Source organism: Oryctolagus cuniculus, chromosome 7 (assembly GCF_964237555.1).
Source record: "Oryctolagus cuniculus chromosome 7, mOryCun1.1, whole genome shotgun sequence".
Classification (NCBI taxonomy): Eukaryota; Metazoa; Chordata; class Mammalia; order Lagomorpha; family Leporidae; genus Oryctolagus; species Oryctolagus cuniculus.
Genome location: NC_091438.1, coordinates 19130020 through 19153586, shown reverse-complemented (window position 1 = coordinate 19153586; position 23567 = coordinate 19130020). Strand labels below are relative to the sequence as shown.

At 43.6% G+C, this 23567-nt stretch overlaps 1 protein-coding gene across 6 annotated transcripts in view; it reads left to right on the top strand.

Annotated features, from left to right (window-relative positions):
* The window catches only part of DPP6 (dipeptidyl peptidase like 6), a 1252024-nt gene that overhangs the window by 984083 nt on the left and 244374 nt on the right, over positions 1-23567 (top strand). For all 6 annotated transcript variants that reach the window (XM_051857103.2, XM_051857105.2, XM_070077270.1 and 3 more), the window contains exon 7: positions 14187-14268. In XM_051857103.2, coding sequence (XP_051713063.2) covers positions 14187-14268 — 82 coding nt within the window. The remainder of the gene's footprint in view (positions 1-14186; positions 14269-23567) is intronic.

Sequence of the window (23567 nt, the reverse complement as noted above, 5' to 3'; positions counted from 1 at the left end):
TACCTACACCTGCACCACATCACCCTGCTCCCTCCTCTTTGCCAGGCTTCGAACACTGCTGACTGTTAATGACAGGAGAACCACCCAGAGCTAGGGCCCAGCAAGTCAGGAAAAAATTCATTGCGGTGCAGCGGTCTCCTCATTTGGGACTCACCCAAACTGGCACGGCTGTGAATAGGCTGCTGGCTGTTAAACGGCACGGACTCCTGTCTATGAGGACCGAATCGTCTCTCCAAATTGCTGCAGCGGCATTAATGATTCTCAGCACGACGCTGGTTTCAGACTTCCTGACTGTCACACGGGCAGCCTAAAGGGGGAGAAAATGAGATGACTACACTGCAGGCCGCGGAGGAATCCCCGGGCCAGCCTCGCCGCAGCCCACAGCCCAGTGGTGGCTGGTTTTTTTCTCCCAGGGTGAGAAAGCTTTTCCTCGGGCCTCGCACAGAGAAGGATTCTGAATAGCAAGATTGGTTCAGGCCGTTTTCTAATAATAAGCTTCCAAATTAGAGGAGATCAATATGGAAAGTCCCAGAGATGTCTTGGAAATCGAAAGCAATGACAGAGAAGGTTGTGGGGAAAATCCATAATCGGTGATCGGTATGCCAGCCTGAGGACTGGTAATGGAATCTTAGGAGAAAGAAAAAAGATTTCTCCGCAGGTTTCAGGCATTCTAGCTAGTAATTATATCTAGCATCAGGAGCCAGAGGGGGGAGAGGCCAAGGACCTGAAACTAGGCCCTGCTTTACCAATTAGCTGTAGGGCTAAACAGATTTTGCTCCGAAGGTACTTTGCTTCTACATTGTTCACCACTATTGTGAACTATTTATTACTTTTCATTCCCTACCTGAGCTGTCCGAGAGTTAGTGTTGACTGGCTTCTGTTTTTCTCTAGTCTAATTCATTATCATTTTGTGCTTTTATTGTGGATCAATACACACAGCTGAAGTGGTTTAAAATAATTCCGTGAAGGGCCTCATAGTGGTTCTCAGATGATAAATGTAGCGCTCCACCGGGAGGGAGCGTTTGTTGGGAGCCCAGCGCACAGGGCCGGGGAGGGCTGCCTACCTCGGAGCATGCGCGCGTTCACGCAGGTGCACGGGTGTGTTGTCAGGTCGCAGCAGTGAGCGGCCCCGTGTGCCTAGCATCCCCCATGATCATCCCGGGTGCGTGGGGAGCCCACCCATTGCGAGTCACGGAAACCCGGATGCTGCTGCTTTAACCGAACCAGTTCTCCGTCTCTGGCGTGATTTTCACACCACTTAGGTTCACTGAAACCACATCTCGAGTTAAGAGTTTGAGCAATTCATTCTCCAGGCTGAGGGCAGTGAATTGGTAGAGAAAGCACACAGGCCCCGGGGAACGGGTCGAGAAGAAATAACCCTCCTAGCAGGAAGAAAGGGAGAGAGCACCTTTCTGAAGTGGCTAAGTTAGCATTTATCCATTTTTTAAAGCGCTCTTCTTTGTCCTTTCCAAACTCCAGTTTTCCCCTTTCTCCATCTCATTTTGCTCCCTAACACCCGCCAAAAGGAAGCCTCTGACCGTGCTCAGTGTGAATTTCAGGGCAGCCTTCTTGAGTGCTTTGTTCTATAATGGGATTTTTACAGAAGGGCAGCAAAAAAAGAAGCCCTTGCAATGATCAAATACTTGCTTTTCATGCCGTATGGCATAGGTGAAACCTATCAGGAGATAAACACATCTATTTATTCCAACTCACTTCGAGAAAATCAGTTGTTCACTGCATCGTGACAGGTGCGCGATTTGTCCACACCACCCATCTGTTTCCAGCAAAGCAGCCGCTTCCAGGAGTTGCATTAGGTTGCTGTGCTACCTAAAATGAGACACCATCTTATTTTGGATAAGCCTTGAACAAATCATATTTGTTTCTCCTCTCTCCCCCCTCCCCCACTACCAGCCCCCATCCCCATCATCATCAGTGGCAGCAACAACTAAGCAGTAACATTCTGGACTGATTTCCATGATCCAGATGGTGTGCTAAGCTTTTATGTTCATCCTCTCACTTAATCCTTACAATAACCAATGAGGAGTTCCCCGACCTCAAAGAGCAGAAAATAGAAGCTCAAATAGGTTAAGAGATTTGCTCCAAGACCGCACAGCTTCTGTGTGGCTGTTGTTTCTCACGTCTGAGTCCAAATGTCACCCTATTCATTCATACTCAGCACAGAGTTAAGGTACTACTTCCAGAGAGCGCCTTGCTGTTTCACCTGAGATGCTGTTCCGTGGTTTGTCATGTTGACCAGATGTCTACTCAGAAAGCACCATCTGGAGGAATGAGACCGAGACTGCTGGTTGTGATGTAAGCAGAAGAAGCTAACAAATTCTGTGTAACACCGAGGTATCTAGAGTGAGCAGGCTCTATTTTGCCTGAGGCTTCCTCCTTTTAGACCTGTGTTTGAAATCTCTCTAGTGAGCAATAGGTGTGCTAATCCCTGGGTATGGGACAGGGGTGGGCTGTTAGCCCCGAAGACTTTGCTCTTTGTGTTATCCAAGAGGAACCGGGAGGTGGGGGTGGCCCTGCCCTGGCTGGCCATCTGTAACTGTCTCCCTTAGGGCTTCCCTGTAGGAGAAGGTGACATTTTCAAATCAGGAAGTGCATCTTTAGGCAGCGTTAGGAGTGTGGAGGGCTTGACACGAGGCTATCGGGAGGTGATTCGGCAGAGCGGAAGTAACCGTTGACCATGGGTCTGTAGATAAGACTTAATGCCCTTAATCCCTTTCCTTCATATGCCCTGCCCGTCCCTTCTATCTTCACTTCTTCCCCTCCATGTCTGGAGTTTATTGAGATACGAGTCTTTAGTATCACTTAGTTGTTTCTACGAAATTCAATTCCAGGATTGTACAGCCATCTTCTCACTCCATATTAGAACGTTCTCATCAACCCTAAAACGTGTTTCATCATTCAACAAGCCCTTCCACCCCACTCCACCCCTCTTTGACTTTTATTCCTTTAACAGAAGTTTGTGGCACAGACTGGGTTTAGAAGACACAAGCTTCCTTTTGTTACAAAGTGTTTCCACTTCTGTGTGGCTTTATTTAGCCTTTGTATTTGTGCTCAGGGTGTGCAAGGGTTCCTGTGGATTAGATGAGGATCCACACCAATATTTCAGCGTGAGTTGCCCCAAAACTCTGCTAATGAGTTGACCACCTCAATCTCAAAACATCTGCTAAGTCATTCATGAGCTAAGGGACTTCTCACACACCACAGAAAAAGAGATACTCCACAGTTAATAGTGGGATACATAACACAAACTTGGCCCACTAGAGAAATACTTGTGCCTGTAAAGATTCTTTCACTCAGGAACTTAATTTTTTTTTTGACAGGCAGAGTGGACAGTGAGAGAGAGAAAGGTCTTCCTTTTTGCCATTGGTTCACCCTCCAATAATTTTAAACTAAGCACAAATCTTTAAGTGCTGCATAAATTTGAGATTTTACAGGCCCTAATAAATCAGTAAGTAGAGAATAGACTACATCCCAGTTACTAATTCATCATTAATAAATAATTAGCCATTGCTCAGTTAACATTTACTGAATGCCTACTTTGTGTCAGGTGCTCTTCTAGGACTAGGGAGTACATCTTACATTTGTCTATCACCCATCATGCTAAGCACATAGGAAAACAGCAGACACATGTTGTTTGGCATTGAAAACACAATCTTTGAAACATTTTCAGTCACCAGAGATTGAGAGCTGTAAAGGTACTTTTTAGATTTTTTTTTTCTTGTCCCAATGTTATTGTTGGGAAGCTTTTCAGTCCCTCAAAATAGCTTAGCAAGATAAATGAGTAAACTTTGCTATACTAATTTACTCTTCAAAATTCAGCATGATTTATGCTGTGTTTTGCTTATTGCTCAAATAAGCAAAATCAGAATGGATTGCCTGATTATTTTGAGATATAGTAAGTCCAGATCATTTTATTCTTCCTTAATCATTTTTTACCAATCCATCTCTACCCTGGAGATGATTCATCACAGGGCCTGTTGTGGGTTCTTTAAAATAAATGAATAAATAAAGGGAATAAAAATAAGGGAGGGACACTATCCAGCTCCCAAATAAATCAACAGATACCCTCATGCATTCTCATTCTCATTCTCTCTCTCTCTCTCTCTCTCTCTCTCTCTCTCACTCTCACACACACACACACACACACACACGATTGCCCTAAAAATTTTAGAATAGTCCTGGGGCAGCCTTTGGACCTACAGGTTAAGATACTGCTTGGGATGCCTACATCCCATATCAGAGAGCCTGAATTTGTGTGTTGGCTCTGCTCCCAGTTCCAGCTTCCTGCTAATGTGTATGCTACAAGGCAATAGATGATGGCTCAACTAGTTGCATGCCTGCCACTCACATGTGAGACCTGGGTTGACTTCTTTGCTTCCAGCTTCAGCCTGGACCAGCCCTCACCCTTGTGGGCATTTGGGAAGTGAGCCAGTGATGCAAGCAAGCTCTATGTGCTGGTCCCTCAATCTCTCAATATAAATAAATACATGTTTAAAGAGAATATCACAATCACATAGTATGTGACAGAAAACCATTTGATAATGATGCACTAGGGCCTGGACCTTCTGCAAAGAGCACCCCAATATTGTCTGTACCTGAAGGTGGGATCCAGGCTTTTTCCTTTGAGGGAATGGCATGCTCCATGAAGAAGCGCTATGAGATAGATACAGCGAAATGCTAGCAGGTAGACTTCTCCAAGGTTTGTTTTTGCTCTGCTTTCTAAGCATTGTTTGGCTTTGTCCTTGAAACCAGTTGGAGACTTCCCCTTTGACCAAACCTTCAGACAGAAGCTAATCGGCTGTGTCCTTGATCAGTTTCCAAGGACTATTTTAAAAAAAAAAGTTAACAGATGAGTATCTCTTGAAACAAGAGAAATTTATTCTCACAGTTCTGGAGCCTTGAAGTCTCAAATCAAGAGGCCAGCAGGGCTCTGCTCTCTCTGAAGTCCCTGGAGGACTTTAATTAGCCTTTGTATTTGTGCCCAGGTATGTGCAAGGACCCCACTCTGGTTGATGCCGTCAGTCCTCCATGTTGCTGGGCTTGCAGACACAGCAGTCCAGCGTCTGCCTCTGCTTCCATATATCATTTTTCCTGTGTATGTGTCTACGTGTCTTCTTTCCTTACAAATACATTATTGGAAATGGGGTCCACCCTAAATACATATGACCTTATTTTAACTATTCCATCTATGAAAATACTATTTCCAAAAATAGCAAAAATCAGAAGTACTAGGAGTTAGAGCCACAACATATCTTTGTGGGGGGGGGTATAAAAAATGGTTCTGGCCAGTTGGCCTCTGAGGTGTATGGCAGGTTTCTGACTTAGAGGGCTGAGCAGACCACGGTGGGTAATGGGTACATGGAGGAAGCTGATGGGCTCAGTGTCACACACGTTGAATGTTGATGCTTTGTGGGGTCTCCATGGAGGTTACGCTGGATGCACTCTAGTTTGGGAAGGGACCTGGGCTAGAGATGTGGTTTGGATGCTCCTTAAAATAGGCATTGTGGTTGAATTTGATGATAGTGAGGCAGGGGGTGGGGTAAAATGAGAGGAACCAGAGCTGCCAGTGGAAGCCCAGGACTCTTCCTTAAGAGTAGGCGAAGAAAGAAGACCCTGTAGAGGCAATGATGAGGCCTGTTGAGGAGGTGGAGGAGAGAGAGAGCCAGGAGAGCAGAGGGCCGTGCAGATTAACAAGAGGAGCGGCCGCAGGCGAGACCGAAGCACCCACCAGGTTCAGAACCTGCCTGGAAAGGGAAGTTCTTAAGGAGCAATTTCAGCTTCGCAACATTTGTTGTGTTGGGACAGGGTGGTAGGTCAGAGGATGGCCCCTGGGGATGGACAGCCAAGGTGGCGAGTCTGACTGTGAGGAGACCAGTAGGGGCTGGACTATCAGTTGATGGAGAAACTGTGTCAGAGAAGGTGTTCGGGTTTGTTTTACACTTGGAAATAGCTTTGGGGAAAGGAACAGACAAAGAGAGGTAACGAAGACAGAAATGGGGTGAGCAGGCAATGTCCAAGAGGCTGAAGCAACACAGAAATCTTAAATGCACACGCTTCAGTGAAAGAAGCCAAACTGAAACGGCTGCATAATGTATGGTTGCAACTGTATGATGCTCTAGAAAAGTCCAACTATGGACCCCAAAAGGATCAGTGGTTGCTAGGATCTATGGGAGGGAGGTAAGAACAGGTTGAACACAGGAAATCCAGGGGTGGAGCGGGTAGTGAAACTCTTCTGCATGATGCTGTAATGGCAGATTCTTAACAATATTTAATAAAGCCCATGGAATCAATCTAACAATACAGTATATATCAATCTTGGTTTAACCATGATAACACATGTGCCACACTAATGCAAGATGTTAATGGTTTGGAAAACTGAGGGCAGGGAAGAAGATGTATATGGGGACTCTAGTTTGGTCCATTTTTCTGTAAACCTTATACTTAAAAAAATTAAGTCCTATTGTCAAAAATAATGTGTTTTCATCAAGAAGGTAAGGACTTGGTGACTGTAGGCTGGAAAAGAAAGGAACAGGAGCGGCACTGGCGTAGTCAAGAAGGGGCGTTCCTTGTCTCTGGGACATGCAGGTCCCTCAGTGTGTGCAGAGGATGCACACCAGCTTTCAGTGAAGCAGGGAGCCTGGGGCCAGTTCTGTCCTCTGAGAAGCAAAGGTTGACAACGCGGGAGGTGTATTGGGAGTGATGCCAATGAAGGCAAAAAAGGGGGAGGGGGCAAGGAGGAGGTAGACGGAAGGCCTGCAGGCCCCACTGCCAATGTGGCACCTGCAAAGGGAACTGGAGAGAGCAAGCAGGATTTCCCAGTGGGAGCCTCAGACTCCACGCAGATTTGATGACCTGCAGCAACCCACCAGGGAAGTCAGACCTAAGCCCACCTGTTAGAGGAGTCCTACATCGGGTGCAGTGCCAGGCTCTCATGTCAGAGATGGATGAATAAGAAGTTCTCCCTGGAAGGTGGTTGGAGCAGTGTCCCTTGGTGTCTGCCCCACACAGGCATCGATTGAGTGAGGGGATCCTAGGTAAAAGAGGGATATGAAGAAAGATTGGAATTGTCATTGAGAACCAGGAGGTAGTGGTGATGAAGGGAACTTATGATGATGGGAGGATCAGTCACCACCCAAGGTTGAAGATGTTTCATATGCATGCATTGCAATTTTTTACCCCAAGTAAGCTTAATATCATTTTCTGTGATTTTAAGGCCCCTTGTATGTATATACTTTGTGTGTATATTAATAAGTATGTGGTCAAATAATATATTAACTTTTCAGTGAGTAAATCAGCATTTACCATATATATATGTAATAGGTAACTTCTGTGCTACCTGATTTCACATACATTATATTATTGAGTTTTATTCCCATGAGGCAATTATTCTCATTTTTCAAGCAAGGAAACAAACTAGGATTAAGTAACTTTTTTGCTGTAAGTTCTATCTTGTCAGTGTCAGAATTCAGAATTAACTTTGTATCTCTTTTGGAATTCATTCCACCACTTCATAGCTTCTTTCCTTTAAGGGTCACCTTAAAGTGTTTTTTTGTTTTTTTGTTTTTTTGTTTTTTTTTTTGTTTTTTTAAGAAAATTTGCTATGACTCTGGCAGGCAACTCATTTCTGGTATCTTGGAATCGTTTGTTCAACTTAAAAAGACAGGTATTGGGAAGTTGAGAGTCACTAGCTTAAAAAAAATTGTTTAATCTTTAGAGTATGTTAGAGTTTGTGAATTAATATTTGTTGTTTCTTTTGATTTTCCTGACATTGTGTAAGAGAAAGGTAGCTATTATCCCTGATCCTGGGGAGAGTAAACTAAGGCTGAGAGACTCACACAAACTTGTTTGTTATATGTGTCATAGAGCTGGAATTAAGGTGCCAACATTTTGATCTCTGGTCTATGGTTCTTCCTGTTTCTTCCCTCATGCTAAGGAAACCTAATATATTCATGGTATGGTGAAGAAAATGCGTTTTAGCTTAAGGGAAGGAACGATCTCTCTGCACAGAAGAGTGAAGGTAATAGAATTGGAATGCATGTATCACAGGGGTGAATTGGCCCCAGTGCTGTGCAATCTCGGGAGACTTTTTTTTCAAGGGGAGATACTATTTCCAGTTCAAATGTATGGGAATTTACACTTTTCAGAATAAACAGAAGTTAATCTCCCACTGTTTCTAAATATCTCAGACACCTATTGTAAATCACAGTCTAACAAACTAAATTTCCACATTAAAGCAATGGAATTTAAACATTTCATTCTAATCTCCTAGTCTATATCTGTGCTTAGAAAATTCCCAGTAAACTTAGGTCATGTGAATTAATTGTTTGTCTCTAAATTTTCTAAAAAGTGTTTGTAGAAAGTCACCTCCATAGCGCATGTGTATTTTCTCATTTGTTAATTTATAGAAGGAATTTTAGTTCCATTCCTAACATTAAGGTCATAATAAAATGGAAAGGAAATTATCTAATTTTCATTCCTTTCTGTAAGAATTTTTGAGATTGAAGCTATGAAAATCTTTTTTTGACTTATTTTGAAAAACATTTTGGCTTGAAGTTGCAAAAACAGCACAAAGAGGAGCCAGCATTGTGGCGTACTAGCATAAGCCTCTGCCTGCAGTGCCAGCATCCCATATGGGCACCTCTTGGTGTCCCAGCTGCTTCTCTTCCAACCCAGCTCTCGGCTATAGCCTGGGAAAGCAGTAGAAGATGGCCTAAGTGCTTGGGCCCCTGAATCCATATGGAAGACCCAGAAGAAGCTCCTGGCTTCAGATCAGCGCAGCTCCTACCAATAAACATTGGTACATCACTACCTCAACTATGCACCTTACTCTGATGTTACCAGTTTTCCTGTCTTAGAGCCACAGGTGCCCTTAGCTGCTGTTCTACTTGGTGTCCCCCCAATCTGTAGCACTTGCCCAGGCTTACCTGGTTATACATTTTTTATTGATAATGCTACATAAAGGGCACTTTGTCCTCCAAGAAACATCACATCCAAAGGACTCTCTCCCGATGATGCTGTGTCTTGTTTTTGATGACAGTGACCCCTGATTGCTTGGTTAAATGGCTGTTTGCCAGTTTTTTTTTTTTATGTCAAGTTCTGTCTTCCTCTTTGTGATTGATAAGTATCTTGGAATTTATTTTGTGCAAATCCCGCTTCTCTTCAAGCTTTCAGCCACTAAGTTTAACACCCACCAGTGGATCTCATCTACAACGTTTATTTCTGGCCATTAGTTTCGGGTGATTCCATTTGCTTCCCTCTAATTAGAAATCTGTTGTGACAAAGAGTGCTCTTCTCTCCCATTTGTTTGTTTGATAACATATTTATATTAGAATGGGACCAGGGAATGCCTTGTATAGTGAGTTAATCCAATACCATGATTATTTTGTTGGTCATATGATCCTGGTGTTGGCCATTAGGTATTCTCTCAACAGACCCCTAATTTTTAGTTATTTTCCTACTTTCTGGCTCCCTAAGATGTTCTAGGCTCATCGCCACCCCAGCCTGCGTACTATTAATTCTCCTAGGAACCCTATATACTTTTATTGGATGATGGCATTGAGAGACAAAGGTCTGGGCGTTAGCTTTGCTCATTGATACTGAGTTGTCATTGTTTTCAACCCTTTTCAGTGGCTAGAGGTAGAACATCTATATATGTGTACCAAGACACAACACACGGGGCCAGCGCTGTGGTGCAATGGGTTAAAGCCCTGGCCTGAAGTGCCGGCATCCCATATGGGCACCAGTTCTAGTCCTGGCTGCTCCTCTTCTGGCCCTGCTCTCTGCTGTGGCCTGGGAAAGCAGTAGAAGATGCCCCAAGTCCTTGGGTCCCTGCACACATGTGGGAGACCCAGAAGCAGCTCCTGGCTCCTGGCTTCAGATCTGTGCAGTTCTGGCCATTACGGCCATCTGGGGAGTGAACCAGTGAATGGTGACCTCTCTATCTCTACCTCTCTCTGTAACTCTGACTTTCAAATAAATAAAATAAATCTTAAAAAAAAAAAAAAAAAAGACACAGCACACAGCTTTAGTTAGGACCTTCTCTCTCTCTCTCTCTGTGTGTGTGTGTGTGTGTGTGTGTGACCACAAGTTGATTCTGACACCTGTAATTCTAATCCACTTCATACAATTTATTTTAGCCATTTCCTTTTTTCCTGCGTGATGAGAAAACGACATCTCATGATCTCCAATATATTTAACAATTCGCGTATTTGTTGGATCTGGTGCACACATGAGTAGTTCCACGATTATAATCCCAACCCCTGTGAGACACAGGGTTACTTGCTGATGGCATTTCTGTACAGTTCTTTTATCTTTACTTTGAGAGCATCCAATCTAAATACTGCTTCCCACCGTTACTTGCGTTTTCTTTGTCCCTTCCTGTCCTTCAGTGCAATTTCATGTTTCTTTTGTAACCGAGTTTTGTTCTTTGAGTACCTCTATTCCATTTTGGGTTTTCCAACATCCGGGTTAGTTTGTCTATTTTAGGGGTATGTGGAGGGTATGTGAAACCCTACTGTAACCTAAGACTCGGTGTTGTACAAAAAGTAAACTCGAAGCACCACTCCACCACATCCCAGCAACTTCATTCCCTCTCACTCTTCTTCACTGTTTTTCCACCCACCCCTTTTGATGATCAATATGTGGTTTCTGAATTCTACCTCCTACACATCATTTTTCACAAATGGCGTGGTACGTGTGTATTTCTTATAGTCCCTTTTTCATATGGTGGATGACATACTATACATACTTTTCAAGGCTTTGCATAACTGTCATGGAAATCACTCATTATCAACTTTGATAGAAATCTTTGTTCTTTTTCACAGCCACACCATACTTTCTTATATGAATGTGCCATAGATTTTGGGCCTTTTGATTGACAAGTAATAATTATATCTATTTATGGAGTACAGAGTGATGGTTGATATATATGTATATTATAGAATCAGTTAATCAAGGTGAGGAAAATATTCAACTCCACAGTTTTTATTGTGATGCAACATTTAAAATTTATTCACTTTAAAATTTTGAAAGATACATTATTCTATAATAACCATTACTTTATAATAGAGCTCAAAAATCTCATTTCTCCTACTTAACTGGAATTTTTTATCCTTTGAGTGACATCTCTCCTACCCTCCACCCCAACCACTAGTAACTACCATTCTATTCCCTAATTAATAGAATTTAGCATTTAAAAAATGGTGCACTGTTGTTTATGCAACCACATATTGTTTCCAGTATTTTGTAATCACAAATAAAGTGTCAATGAATACAAACTCATGCACATATATTTTTGTATTGCTGGTGGTATATCTTCCTGAAGATGTTCCAGAGCTAGGATTGCTAGTATAAAAGTTAAGTGTGTATTTCATTGGGAATTGTCAAATTTCCCTCTGAAATGATGGCACCCATATGTATCCTCATCAGCAAATACTAACAGTGCCTATTTCTCAACAACCTTCCCAATGACATTTCTGTTCTTATCAAATCTCTTAGGTGAGAAAAAATGCATCAGTATAGTTTTAATTCCTTTTGCCCTCATTTTATGTATTTTTGAGGAATTTTTGATCCCTTTCTGTGTCTTTTAAATTGATTATTCATGTCTCTTTCTCATATTTCTATATTTTTGGAGGAGTCTTTTGCAACCTCAATATTTTAGAGTTTTTGTACGTTCAGAATACTGCAATTTGTCCATGGCAGAAGCTATGAATATTTTCTCCCAGTTTGTGGATCATCTTTTGTAAGTGATGTTATTGTCATGCAAAAGTTGTCAATGTTTTAGGGAGTCACATGTATCAGTCTTTTCAAGCTTCTGAATTTGGGATCATTCTGAGAAGGCTTTTTCTGCACCAAGACTACAGAGGAATTCACTCCTGTGTGTGCGAATGTTGTGAAAATGTCTTGAAGCTTTACAAAACATTACAAGTAGGCCGGCGCCGCGGCTCACTAGGCTAATCCTCCGCCTAGCGGCACTGGCACACCGGGTTCTAGTCCTGGTCGGGGCGCCGGATTCTGTCCCGGTTGCCCCTCTTCCAGGCCAGCTCTCTGCTGTGGCCAGGGAGTGCAGTGGAGGATGGCCCAAGTACTTGGGCTCTGCACCCGCATGGGAGACCAGGAGAAGCACCTGGCTCCTGCCACCAGATCAGTGCAGTGCAGCGGCCATTGGAGGGTGAACCAACGGCAAAGGAAGACCTTTCTCTCTGTCTCTCTCTCTCACTGTCCACTCTGCCTGTCAAAAAATAAATAAATAAATAAATAAATAAATAAATAAAATTACAAGTAAAACTCACCTGGACCCTGAAATTTCCAGATAGCCTTGGTCACGAACAACTCCTTCCCAGCCGACTCCCCTCTTAATTAATACCACGTCGCCTCATTTTCAGGCTTCCTGGGTTTCCCTAATCCCAGGAGCTTCATCTAAAACTAACCTGGGGTGTGATGGAATCCTTCACAGTCCCAGCTCTTTTCTTTCTACGTGTGTTCCCTGTTTCTTTCCTGGTGGTATGACTTAGCAGTTGCTCTAGAGTTTCCTACGGATGCCAGTTCAGAAGCAGCATGTCCTCACCACTTCCACCTTCCTTCCCCGCCTTGTCTCTTCTTCTTTCTTTGTGCAACCCTAAAATTCAGCATCTTCCTTTCTCAAAGACCATTGAGCCATCATCTCTACAGACGAATGAGCACATCTGTAGCTGCGTCTTCAGCGTAAGCAACGGTACAGCCAGCTGGTAGGGTGCTCACAGGACAGCGTCTGGCCTACTCAGCGGGACACAGGTGCAATTCTGCCTGTGGAGTGGCGCCACCCAAAAGAAATGAAAAGCAACCTTTTCTGCTTGCTGAGGACAGCAGTAGCTGTAAGAAACACTGGAATACTTAATAGTTTCATTTTTTTTCACCATTATCTTTATTCATTTTGATCTATAAGTATATAGATAGGATTTTGTGGTGGTGAAATTTTGCATATCAGTAAATAGTGAATGAAAAATGCAAGTGATATTTGCTAGGAAAAAATATTCCAATTTTTCTCTGTCTTCTTTCTCGTCCCTCCTCCCCTCCCTTCCTCTTGCATTGTATCTAAATCACAAGTCGCCATCAGTCTTGAGGCCACTGGTTTGCAAAAGTCACAATGGCCTAGCATTATGCTTGGCAAGCAGCTATCTGTTAGGAGAGCCAAAGATGCAGGATATGAGTTGGGAGGATTTATTACTACATTTCAAGTTTTAGTTTTGACTGGGATATTTTTAAAGATGATCTGTAACCTCCCTACATGTTTTCACCTGCTGAAAGCAATGTTGGACCTGATGTTGAGCAGTGATGGGCCTATTTCAGCCTCATATAATTTATATACATGTGAAATAGTCTTATGGAGACTGAAGGAGACATGCTATTAAATAACACGAGACAAATTCCTTAATGATGCAGTAATAGAGCAAAGAGCAAGTTAATAATTAATGCCTGTGAAAGTCCTGGCATCTCTGCTTCCAATCCAGTTTTTTACTAATACAACCTGGGAGGCAGCAGATGGTGGCCCAAGTTCTTGGGCTCCTGCCACCCATGTGGGAGATTCAGATGGAATTCCATGTTCCTGCATTCAGATTGGTGCAGCCCTGGGCATTTGGGGAGTGAACCAGCAGATGGAATCAATCAATCAATTACCCCCATAGATGCAAATAAATACATAAACATTTTTAAAAACAACTAAGAGGATGAAGTTGCAGCATCTTGGTGCGGTCTTAGGAAAATGCCATTTTGGACACCTGTATTCCATATTAGAGTGCCTGGGGTTGAGTCCACTTCTGAATCAGCTTCTGCTAACACACACCCCAAGAGGCAGCAGTAGTGGCTCAAGTACTGGGGTTCTGCCACCTTTGTGGGAAACCCAGATTGATTTCTGAGCCGCTGGCTTCAGACCAGCCTGACCCGGGATGTTGCGAGCATTTGGGAAGTGAACCAGTAGATGGAAGACCTCGCTGTGAGTATCTGTCTCTATGCTGCATGCTCTTCCTAGCACTCATGCTCACTCGGTCTCTCCACCTTTCAAATAACTACAAAAATAAATGAATAAATAGAAAAAAAAGTATAAAAGCAATTTTTAAAAATAGTATCATCTCAAATTCTCAGTTCCTATCATTTTGTGATGTTTTTCATTTGTGTTTTTTTTTTTTTTTCAGGGATCCTCAAAGTCTGGACCCACCAGAAGTCAGCAATGCAAAACTTCAGTATGCAGGATGGGGCCCGAAAGGCCAACAGCTGGTGAGCCAACCAAGTTCAGTAACCATATTTTGATTTTGATGAGGTTTATATTTTCTAAGCTGATACTCAGTGTATTTAGTGTGTGTGGGTAAAGTAAATTTCAGGTAAGCGCACCAGTGTGTCTGAAAATATATACTAGGTGGATAATTCCCCTAGAATTGGAACAGTATATGTTTTGGCTCAAATGTCTCATGTTCTGAAAGTGGAACCTAACTGTAGCTGGATGTCCAGAATCCAGAGATAAATTTCATTCAGTGGGCTGCAAATGGAAATCATCAGAGCCATGAAGCCATTGAAAATTGCTCTGGGAACTCAGATCCCTTTCTGTGGAGGGTTTCCCGGGCTGGCTGTTAACGTAGTCCACACAAACATGCAAAGTACTCCATAGCTAGTGCAGCCCCACCCCCAGCCCCCACTCAACATCTTCAATGATTCTCAAAGTATAAAATCTGAGATGCTTCAGATTTGAATGACAAGGGTGGTTTGGGGGCAAAGGACCTGAACAAACATGTCTAGGATTAGAATTCCAATCCTGGGTACTCACTAGCTAACCTGGGAGTGCTGACTCTGCATGCAGACTGCAGTCCCCTGGCCCAGCTCTTAGGTGAAGGAACTGTGTAACAGGATCTCTCAGAGATTCCAGTTCTAGCATTCCGTGGGTTTACAACCAGGTGATACTCTTCAGTTCTGTTTAGCTTTATTTCAAGATATTGTATCACTTCTTGTAGGAGGTCCCTCTGGTCTAAAGACCGGGTGACTTAGTTGCTATACTTAAAACATTGTTTTCTTTTGAATCTTTAAGCTGATTAACTGAAGCTGCATTTTTAAAGATCTCTTTTCCTGAAATAGTGTCAAATCATCACATTTAAAAGGTATTTGCAGAATTGTATTGGATAGACTCTCTACTGTCTTTTGAATGAAAATCATTTTATTTGTAAATTCCGTTATCTTGAATTGTTTTAAAGAAACAGAAGCGAATGGGCCACAAAAGTATTTAAGCTATTACTAAGATGTCCCTGATGCCACAAAATTACTGCTCAGATACTTCAAAAAGTGCATTCAACTGACAGTGGGACAGGAGGAATTGAGAAGAGTGGAAGCTGACTATGGGTGAGGGACACTGTATCACTCTATGTTCTGTTGCTATGCCAAATATCTGAGACAAGTACTTTATAACGAAGAGGTGTTTAGTTATCTCACAATTCTGGCGACTGGACGTCCAAGGTCAGGTTCCTCATCTGTTTGGCCCCTGTTGAGGGTCCCCGTGGCTCCATCATAACATGGCAGACAAACAGGAAGAGAAACAGCAGCATGCAAAGAAGACCAAGCACTTGCTGTGTTCTTGTGATAATGAACTCAATTCCCAATACTAGTATTAATCTCTTCCGAGGGCAGTGCCCCCATGACCTAATCACCTCCCACCAGGCCCACCTCTGAAAAGTACCATCAGCTCTCAACATGGCCATACTTGGGACCAAGCTACCAGCATATCGTGAGAGATACACTCAATCCACATCCAGCCCATAGCAGACACCAGTCCACTACTCAGTCATAATGAAGACATAAAAACTGTTTTTTCTCAAAGGCATTAACTTGTCAGGAACAACTGAAATTTAATAGGAGATAGGAGAAGACCTACACATTCAAGACTTGAGATCAAATCTCCAACTTTAAAATTCTCAAAGTGTTATTTAAGAGTTCTCCAACACCAATCAAATTATTCCCACAGTAATCATCACACCTCCCTAGGGAGTTCTGCTTGCTCTCTACTGATCTCCTAACAGCCCAGTGCTTAGACCCAAAACTTGGCTTGGACCCAAACTCCATCTCACCATGGTGGAGAGATGATAGGAATGTGTATCCTATGAGTGGTCACTTTCTGGTCATCTGGAAAAGGACACCATCGCTCAATCACTTGTCAAGGTCTCTTTGTGACATGTCAGCTGCCACTCTCATTGTCAACCTGTGGTTATCACTAAACTTGTAGCCTTCTGCTACACCATCTGTATATGGAAACAAGCACTATGGTACAGTAAATGCCATATAATCCTGCCTTCTGGTGAGAGCACACAGAGTAAAAGAAATCAACCCACAATTGCAAAAGGAAGAGTTGTGTTTGTGTGTATGTGCATTGTGTCTAGAATTTGGAGGAAGATAGGGCCTCTCCAGACTCCTTACTTACCAAGCCAGCCTCTTCCCTCCCTGAAGCCATTGCCACTACATGATTCCATGCTCATGTTATGCTCCCATGGGGAGAGAGTTAGGGATGATTATACAACAGCACCTCAAAAAGTCCGTGGGATACATATTTGTTGAAGTAGAGAGTTTGGAAATCCATCCTTACAGGGTGTCTTCAAGAAATGCATGGAGAAGAAGATATTCTGAAAAAACCTCCGGATGGATTTCAAAATCTGTTACACCAAGGTCTTTCAATCTCCTTTTCCACGTACTTTTTGAAGCTACATTGTGGAGATTATCACATTTAGCCTCTGAAAGAATAAACAGCAAAACACGAGAGGGGTCCGCTTCTTGAGAAAGCTCTCCTGACACACCATCCCCTACTACACATACACTCTTTTTTTTTTATTTTTTTATTTTTTTTTTTAATTTTTTTTTTTTGACAGGCAGAGTGGACAGTGAGAGAGAGAGAGACAGAGAGAAAGGTCTTCCTTTGCCGTTGGTTCACCCTCCAATGGCCGCCGCGGCCGGCGCACCGCGCTGATCCGATGGCAGGAGCCAGGAGCCAGGTGCTTTTCCTGGTCTCCCATGGGGTGCAGGGCCCAAGCACCTGGGCCATCCTCCACTGCACTCCCTGGCCACAGCAGAGGGCTGACCTGGAAGAGGGGCAACCGGGACAGAATCCGGCGCCCCGACCGGGACTAGAACCCGGTGTGCCGGCGCCGCTAGGCGGAGGATTAGCCTAGTGAGCCGCGGCGCCGGCCCCACATGCACTCTTTTAAGGATCCCCCTTTGGAGTCCCCATGTCTCCTGGTGCAACCATTCATCACATACAATTTCTTGATCCCTGTAGATGTGGTTTAGATAGCCTTTAGTTCAAGAATTCACTTATTGTCATCTTTATATCCTAAAGTGCACAGCACAGTGTCTGGGGATCAGCACATATTTGTGGAAATAAAACATAAATGCATAAGCGGATTGATTGTTAGCATATTCTTACTGTCCTAAGTCACTTAAGGAAAAATAATTGGCTGGAGGTAAATAGCGAGAATCTATGAGTAGATGCCAGGATAACACTACAGGAGAATTCGATTTCCTTTCTGCGTCCACAAAATGAATGTTCAGTTTGTAGTAATTGCTAGTATTTGGGTTTAGTACCAGGAGTGCTAATATGCTCATGGAATTTTTTGGGTTTTTAAACTTACCTTGGGATTTTTATCATACTCAGACATTCTTGTCCTGAGTACAAGGGGTGAGCGAATGAAGCAAGGGTCAGCAAACATTTTCTGTAAAGGGTCAGACAGTAAATATTTCAAGCTTTGCAGGCCATCCAGTTTCTGTCACAACTACTACCCATCTTTGTTGTTGGAGCACCAAAGCAGCCATGGACAGTGCAGAAACCAATGGGTCTGGTTGTGTTCCAATAAAACTTTATTTAACAAGCATAGATGGTTTGCCCTGCAGGCCATGATTTCACAACCCCTGGTGTAGGCAATTGTGGGCTCTCTTGGTTGTCCTCAACTGGAAAAGACCGAGCCCAGGCCCACGACCCCAGTGAGAGGTACTGCCTGTGCCACTCTGTCTGCAGATGAAATCTGAATTTCAGGAGCAGGCGTTGCAAACACTAACATATTCACTAATGGCAAGCAAGAAATCCCTCATCGCCATTTATTTTAAAAAGTAAATATTGCTCCCTAAAGTAAATCCACTCTAATTATAATGAGTCAGACTGAAGTGAGTAATTCTCCTTTGGGAGCAGAGAATCCAGCTGCAGTTAAAGTTCACAAAAGAGCTTTCCCAGCATCCCAGCCTCCTGTGTCGAGTGCAGTCAGCAGTGTCTTTGGCTCAGAGAGCCCCATACATCATGGGAAGTCAACATATGGCCCTGGGAGAGGGTTGAAGTATTTCTTCCCAATGCCATTGTGTGGTCTCCGGTTAGTGGTGCTGGCTTTTTAGAGTAAGTTCTATAAGGCCATCAGATCATGACCTTGTTATTCGATTCTGCCTGAGTGGCCGTGCACTGTTAGAGCAGAGGGAGAACTTCGGGGGGGGGGGGGGGGCTCTCTTGTTCCAGAATCTGCTTCCATGACAGTCATTGCTCCTGAAAACTAACCACACTGTTTCCAAGAGTTGGCTAAGAGTTCAGAATGTGATACTGTCTACTGAGCCTAGAGACAGGAAAATAGATCTCTCCAGATCAAATGTGTTAAGTGAGAAAATGCATGGAAGATATTTATACGAAAGGTGTCTCCCTTGCTTTCTCTTCCTCCATCAGGAATGGTCAGTATATATAAAGATTTACACTCAATGTAATTTCAGAATTTTCCTCCATATTATATCTTTCTACATTGTGCCCTCTTCCAATGAATCTCTGCCTAAATTGAGGATTCCCTCAAGTTTCTTGTCTTTGATCTTTTCATGAAGTCTTATGTCTCCATATGTGTTTGTCTGTTTACTTGAAGTTTTGTCACTGCTCACTTAGAATACAATTAAATTGTCTGATTTAGAAATATCCTTTTATTTCTTTGTATGCCACTTCTGTTAGAGACATTTAATCCAAACAAACTGACCCAAGAGGAGCGAGCTGTGGTCACCTTCTTTGTTCTGTAAGTTTGTTCCGTAGCAGGTTTTTTGGAACCAAGTGCCATGGAAAATTCTGCAAAGAAGATGGCACAGCATTAAGAATTCAAGGCTGGAATTTTTGCTGGTAGACTAAGAAGATCAGAGGCAAAGAGAATGGGTCTCTCTGGTTGGTTTGCTACCATGATAGTGATAAATAAACAGCTTTGGAAGGCACATTTAATAACTCCACTGGGGGAGCTTCAACAGCATCAGCATGTGAACAATGAAGAGCAACTAAGGTAGCCAAGAAGCCTACAGGGACTGGAGCTGGAGCTGCTCTAGGGAGACGGAGTTCCCCAGAGGCAGCAGGTGGGGATGGTAACAAGCACACCAGAGGAAAACTCGGGAATTCTCACAGGCTTTGCTTCAGAGCTTAGACAAGGAAGCTGACTTACTTACAATCTCCCAGAGCATGACAGGATGTTGTGTAAATACCAGTGGGCAGCTGTTCTCCGTCTCCCTGGAGTCAGGAAAATAAACTTAGCTTACCTAAGTCGGAGGATTTAAGCTAGACTTGGCAGAAGAACTGCAACAATTCCATGGCGTTTTAGACTCTACAGAGGTTTTTCAGAGTAGGTCACGGATAGAATAATTTATCAGAGATAAGGAAACTTCTTTTCAAATCATGTCATATGAATAGTCAAAAATAGTTTGGACGGCAGGTCTCTTGACAAGGTCTAGGGGATGACTACTTTGGACTCCCAGATATTTGCCCAGCCCCTGGGGCTCTCCAGAATGACAGACATGATCAGTGATCACTGCGGCTGCTCAGTCAGCTGACTTGAAGACCCTGGAAGCCTTTTGTGCACACACATCCCCACCTTTTGTTTATCCACTCATTTGTATCCTGTTCTGAACCCCTTCCGTGTTCTGGATCCTGCAAGATTCTGCACATTCATAAGAAAAACATGGTGGTCTCTTTCTCACTGGCTTCAGCTTCTATTGGAAAATGCACTTACTGTCAACCTAACACACTCTCAGCAACTGCAGTCGCTTCCTCTGGCCTTGGCCCTGTTGCACGATCCTGCATGCCTTCCTTCCTGTCATCTTCATTCACGCTGCCCAAGATCCCGGGTGGTATTGACAGTGGGGGCTCCACGCGATGGCTCATTGCTCTGTGTGTATGATCTTTCTGTTTTTAACAAAGACCCTGCACCCTCTCAAGTCTCGAGGACTTGATGAGGACACAAGGACATCTTCAGGGACGGGTCTCACCCAATCAAACACTCCCTGCTTCTTGAGCCAGTGCCTTTCAGGCCACTTCTGCTCAGCAACAGTGGACACCATGAAGCCTGGCCTCCTTCAGTGCCTAACTAGATCATGGGTAATCACAGCTGGCCAGCTCTGACCCCTCACTTCCATCCATCAAGCCTGCTGACCAGTGTTCCAGCAGCTGTTCTTGATCATCATCTTCCACACCAGTCTCCTGTGGCACACTCATGAGAGCCCCTTCCACCAGCTCCAGACCACAGTGGTGGGTGTATGTCCTTGGCGTGTGATATAGAAGCTATGGCTCCATAACAACTGGTCCATTCAAAGGAAACTCATCAACCAACGGATATTTTTCCATGTCAGAAGCAAAAGAGCAAGGGCCTTGCTTTGCCCAGTCACAAGCATCAGCGAATGATTGAGCTCATACTTCCCCCTCCTGGGACAGTGTTTTGACACATGTTTCTGTAAGTGAGGGATTCAGAAAAATCTGAACTGAGATATTTTTTGCATTCCCTCTGGGTCATCTTATGGCATTCAGGCTTTGCTTTAAAGCACAAGAATTTTTAAAAATAGCCCAAAGTCATAAACTTCACCAAAATGTCAGAAGTTCAACTAAGATACTCAGTGAAGGCATTGTTCATGAAACAACATACTTTGTTGAATGGAATCGAGGGGCAGGTAGATAACAGATCAGGGGAATGCAATGCATGTGCTTCATGCGTCTCAGGCGTGGGTATCAGCAAACACCTGGGCCGGCATGGGGAGGATCCTCAGAGTCCACTGTGAGAGCAAAGTGCAGAGGAAAGGGCCGGTTGGGAGGCATTGCAACAGCAGCATGAAACCGGGACAAAGCTGCAGGGTGAGTGAGACAGTGGCCCAGGAACCTGTGAGACTGAGTCTGGAAACCCCCATTGAGAAACTCTACTGTGGTGTCTCAGGTCCCCTCCTAAGTCTCAGAATCCAATGGTTCTAATTTTGATCCTTAGAAGGAAAATGTATTTTGAGGATCTTATGAACAAAGGCTTTGGAGCCCAGTTCCGACCTTGCTTTTGGCACTAACAGTATGACATCGATGAAGAAACTTAACCTCTCGAAGCCTATTTCCTCATCCGTAAAATGGGGATAATAATGCCTACTTGGCGGGGGGAGGGTGTTACCCTATGGATTACGTGAGTCTGTTTAAAGTACCTGTCATGGTGCCTAGGATGAAGGAAGTGAGCAATAAATAGTGGCTTGAGTTGCTCTTCCTGTGACCATTTAGCTTCACTGAATTCTCGAGAGGAAAGAAGGAGCACGGAGCAAGCATTTCATGAACTGAGAGTTCAATCTTTATCAGAAGGTGAGTTAGGCCGGCCTTGATAAACCAGAGAGATACAGGATAGAAGACAAGCCTAGGTGGGCGTTCAAAGGGCTCAACAACAAGCCAGCCCAGTGCCTGTCACCATCCTGGGCTGCCTGGGTGGCCTCACATCCTGGCCCCCTCCAACTCCTAGGGAGTGAGTTGTGCTATTCAATGAAACATCAGTTTGTATTCCTCAAAGTCTGGTTCTCCGTAGGTTTGAGAGAGTCTGTGAAGCAGGCCATCAGTTATTCCACTACTCTGGCTCCACCCAGCGATCGTGCATAGAGCCGAGAGTATGTTCCTTATAAGGAGCCTGGTGTTGTGTCCTGCTGCCCCCTGTAAGCACATCACTGCATCCCTGGGAGCCCCCAGCAGCTGGTCAGCAGTGTCCTCTCCTTACAGAGCGGCCCCGAGGAGCTGAGCAGAAATAGGATGACTTGAGCTGCCTCCCCTAGGCCACAGCCTGCCTCAAGGGCATCATTGCTCACCCAGGTCTACAGTAAGTAACGAAGGGGGCAGGAAGCATTTCACTGAAGTTGACAAATCCAGGGAGGGGAGAAAGATTGATCTTCCCAGCAAGAGGAGAGTATTTAATGAAATGTCATACACATGGACCACACTGAAGTGACATCCCATTAATAACTTATAAAAGCCCCTAATCAGTTTGGGTTAATTTGGTATTCATTGTAAAAACGTTCATCATGGGCACTGAAGTCCATGACAGTAGCCAAGAAATTAATATTGCAGGGATGGAAATCGCCTCATGTGTCCTCAAATAATGGATGGAGACAGTTTGGTGAGTGATTTACTAGCTCTACCAAGGGCACCCTTCAGGTTTAATGCAATATGTTATCACTTCATGGCTCTGTGGGGCTAAATCACTTTAATATTCACTTGCACTCAAGTAAATAAGCTGAGTTTTTGGTAATTAACTTGAATGGATGGGATAATATTACAGAACTAGCTGATATCATGGCTAGGAAGTAGAACTGGGACATGACCAGGGATCTATTATCTTCTACCTATAGGCTCTCTGAAGATACAGGAATTTCACAGCAAAAGTGCAAACAGAATTGTGGGAATATGGAGAAAGTGAGAAGTGTCAAAGTAAATCATGATGTGGTGGACGCTTTAAAAACCTTTCTCATGCTGTATGAATATAGGGGAGGGACATGAGAGAAAAGTCATCCTTGAGAGAATATGAAAATATTCAGCAATAATCAAAAAGACATTTCTATATGCTCACATTGGTCCAGAAATTCCTTTTAAAGTCAATCTATATAAACATTCATAGCACTGTTATCCATAACAGTTTTTAAAAACTAGAAATATGGCCGGCACCATGGCTCAAAAGACTAATCCTCCGCCTGCGGCGCTGGCTCCCCAGGTTCTAGTCCCAGTTGGGGTGCCGGATTCTGTCCCGGTTGCTCGTCTTTCAGGCCAGCTCTCTGCTATGGCCCAAGTGCTTGGGCCCTGCACCCGCATGGGAGACCAGGGGAAGCGCCTGGCTCCTGGCTTCGGATCAGCGTGGTACTCTGGCCGCAGCAGCCGTTGGGGGGTGAACCAATGGAAAAAGGAAGACCTTTCTCTGTCTCTCTCTCTCACTGTCCACTTTGCCTGTCAAAAAATAAACTAGAAATATCTGTGCTTACAGGTGAGAAATTTGATAAATTAGGATGCATTGATAGAAAAAAGATTATAAACTATAAGACTAAATATGTTTCATATATTACCCATTAATAGTAGGGCTAAAATATGTTATTTGATGTATGTTTGCATGTAAGAAAGGATTAGAATATAATAAATTCATCAAAATCGTTTTAACCTGGCCAGACTACGGGCATTTTCCCTGCTTTAAAAAGTTTCTCAAATGTAGCAACATTTAATATGGGGATATTTTGAAATATTTGTGGAAAATGGAATTTAAAAGTCAGTCTATTGTGAT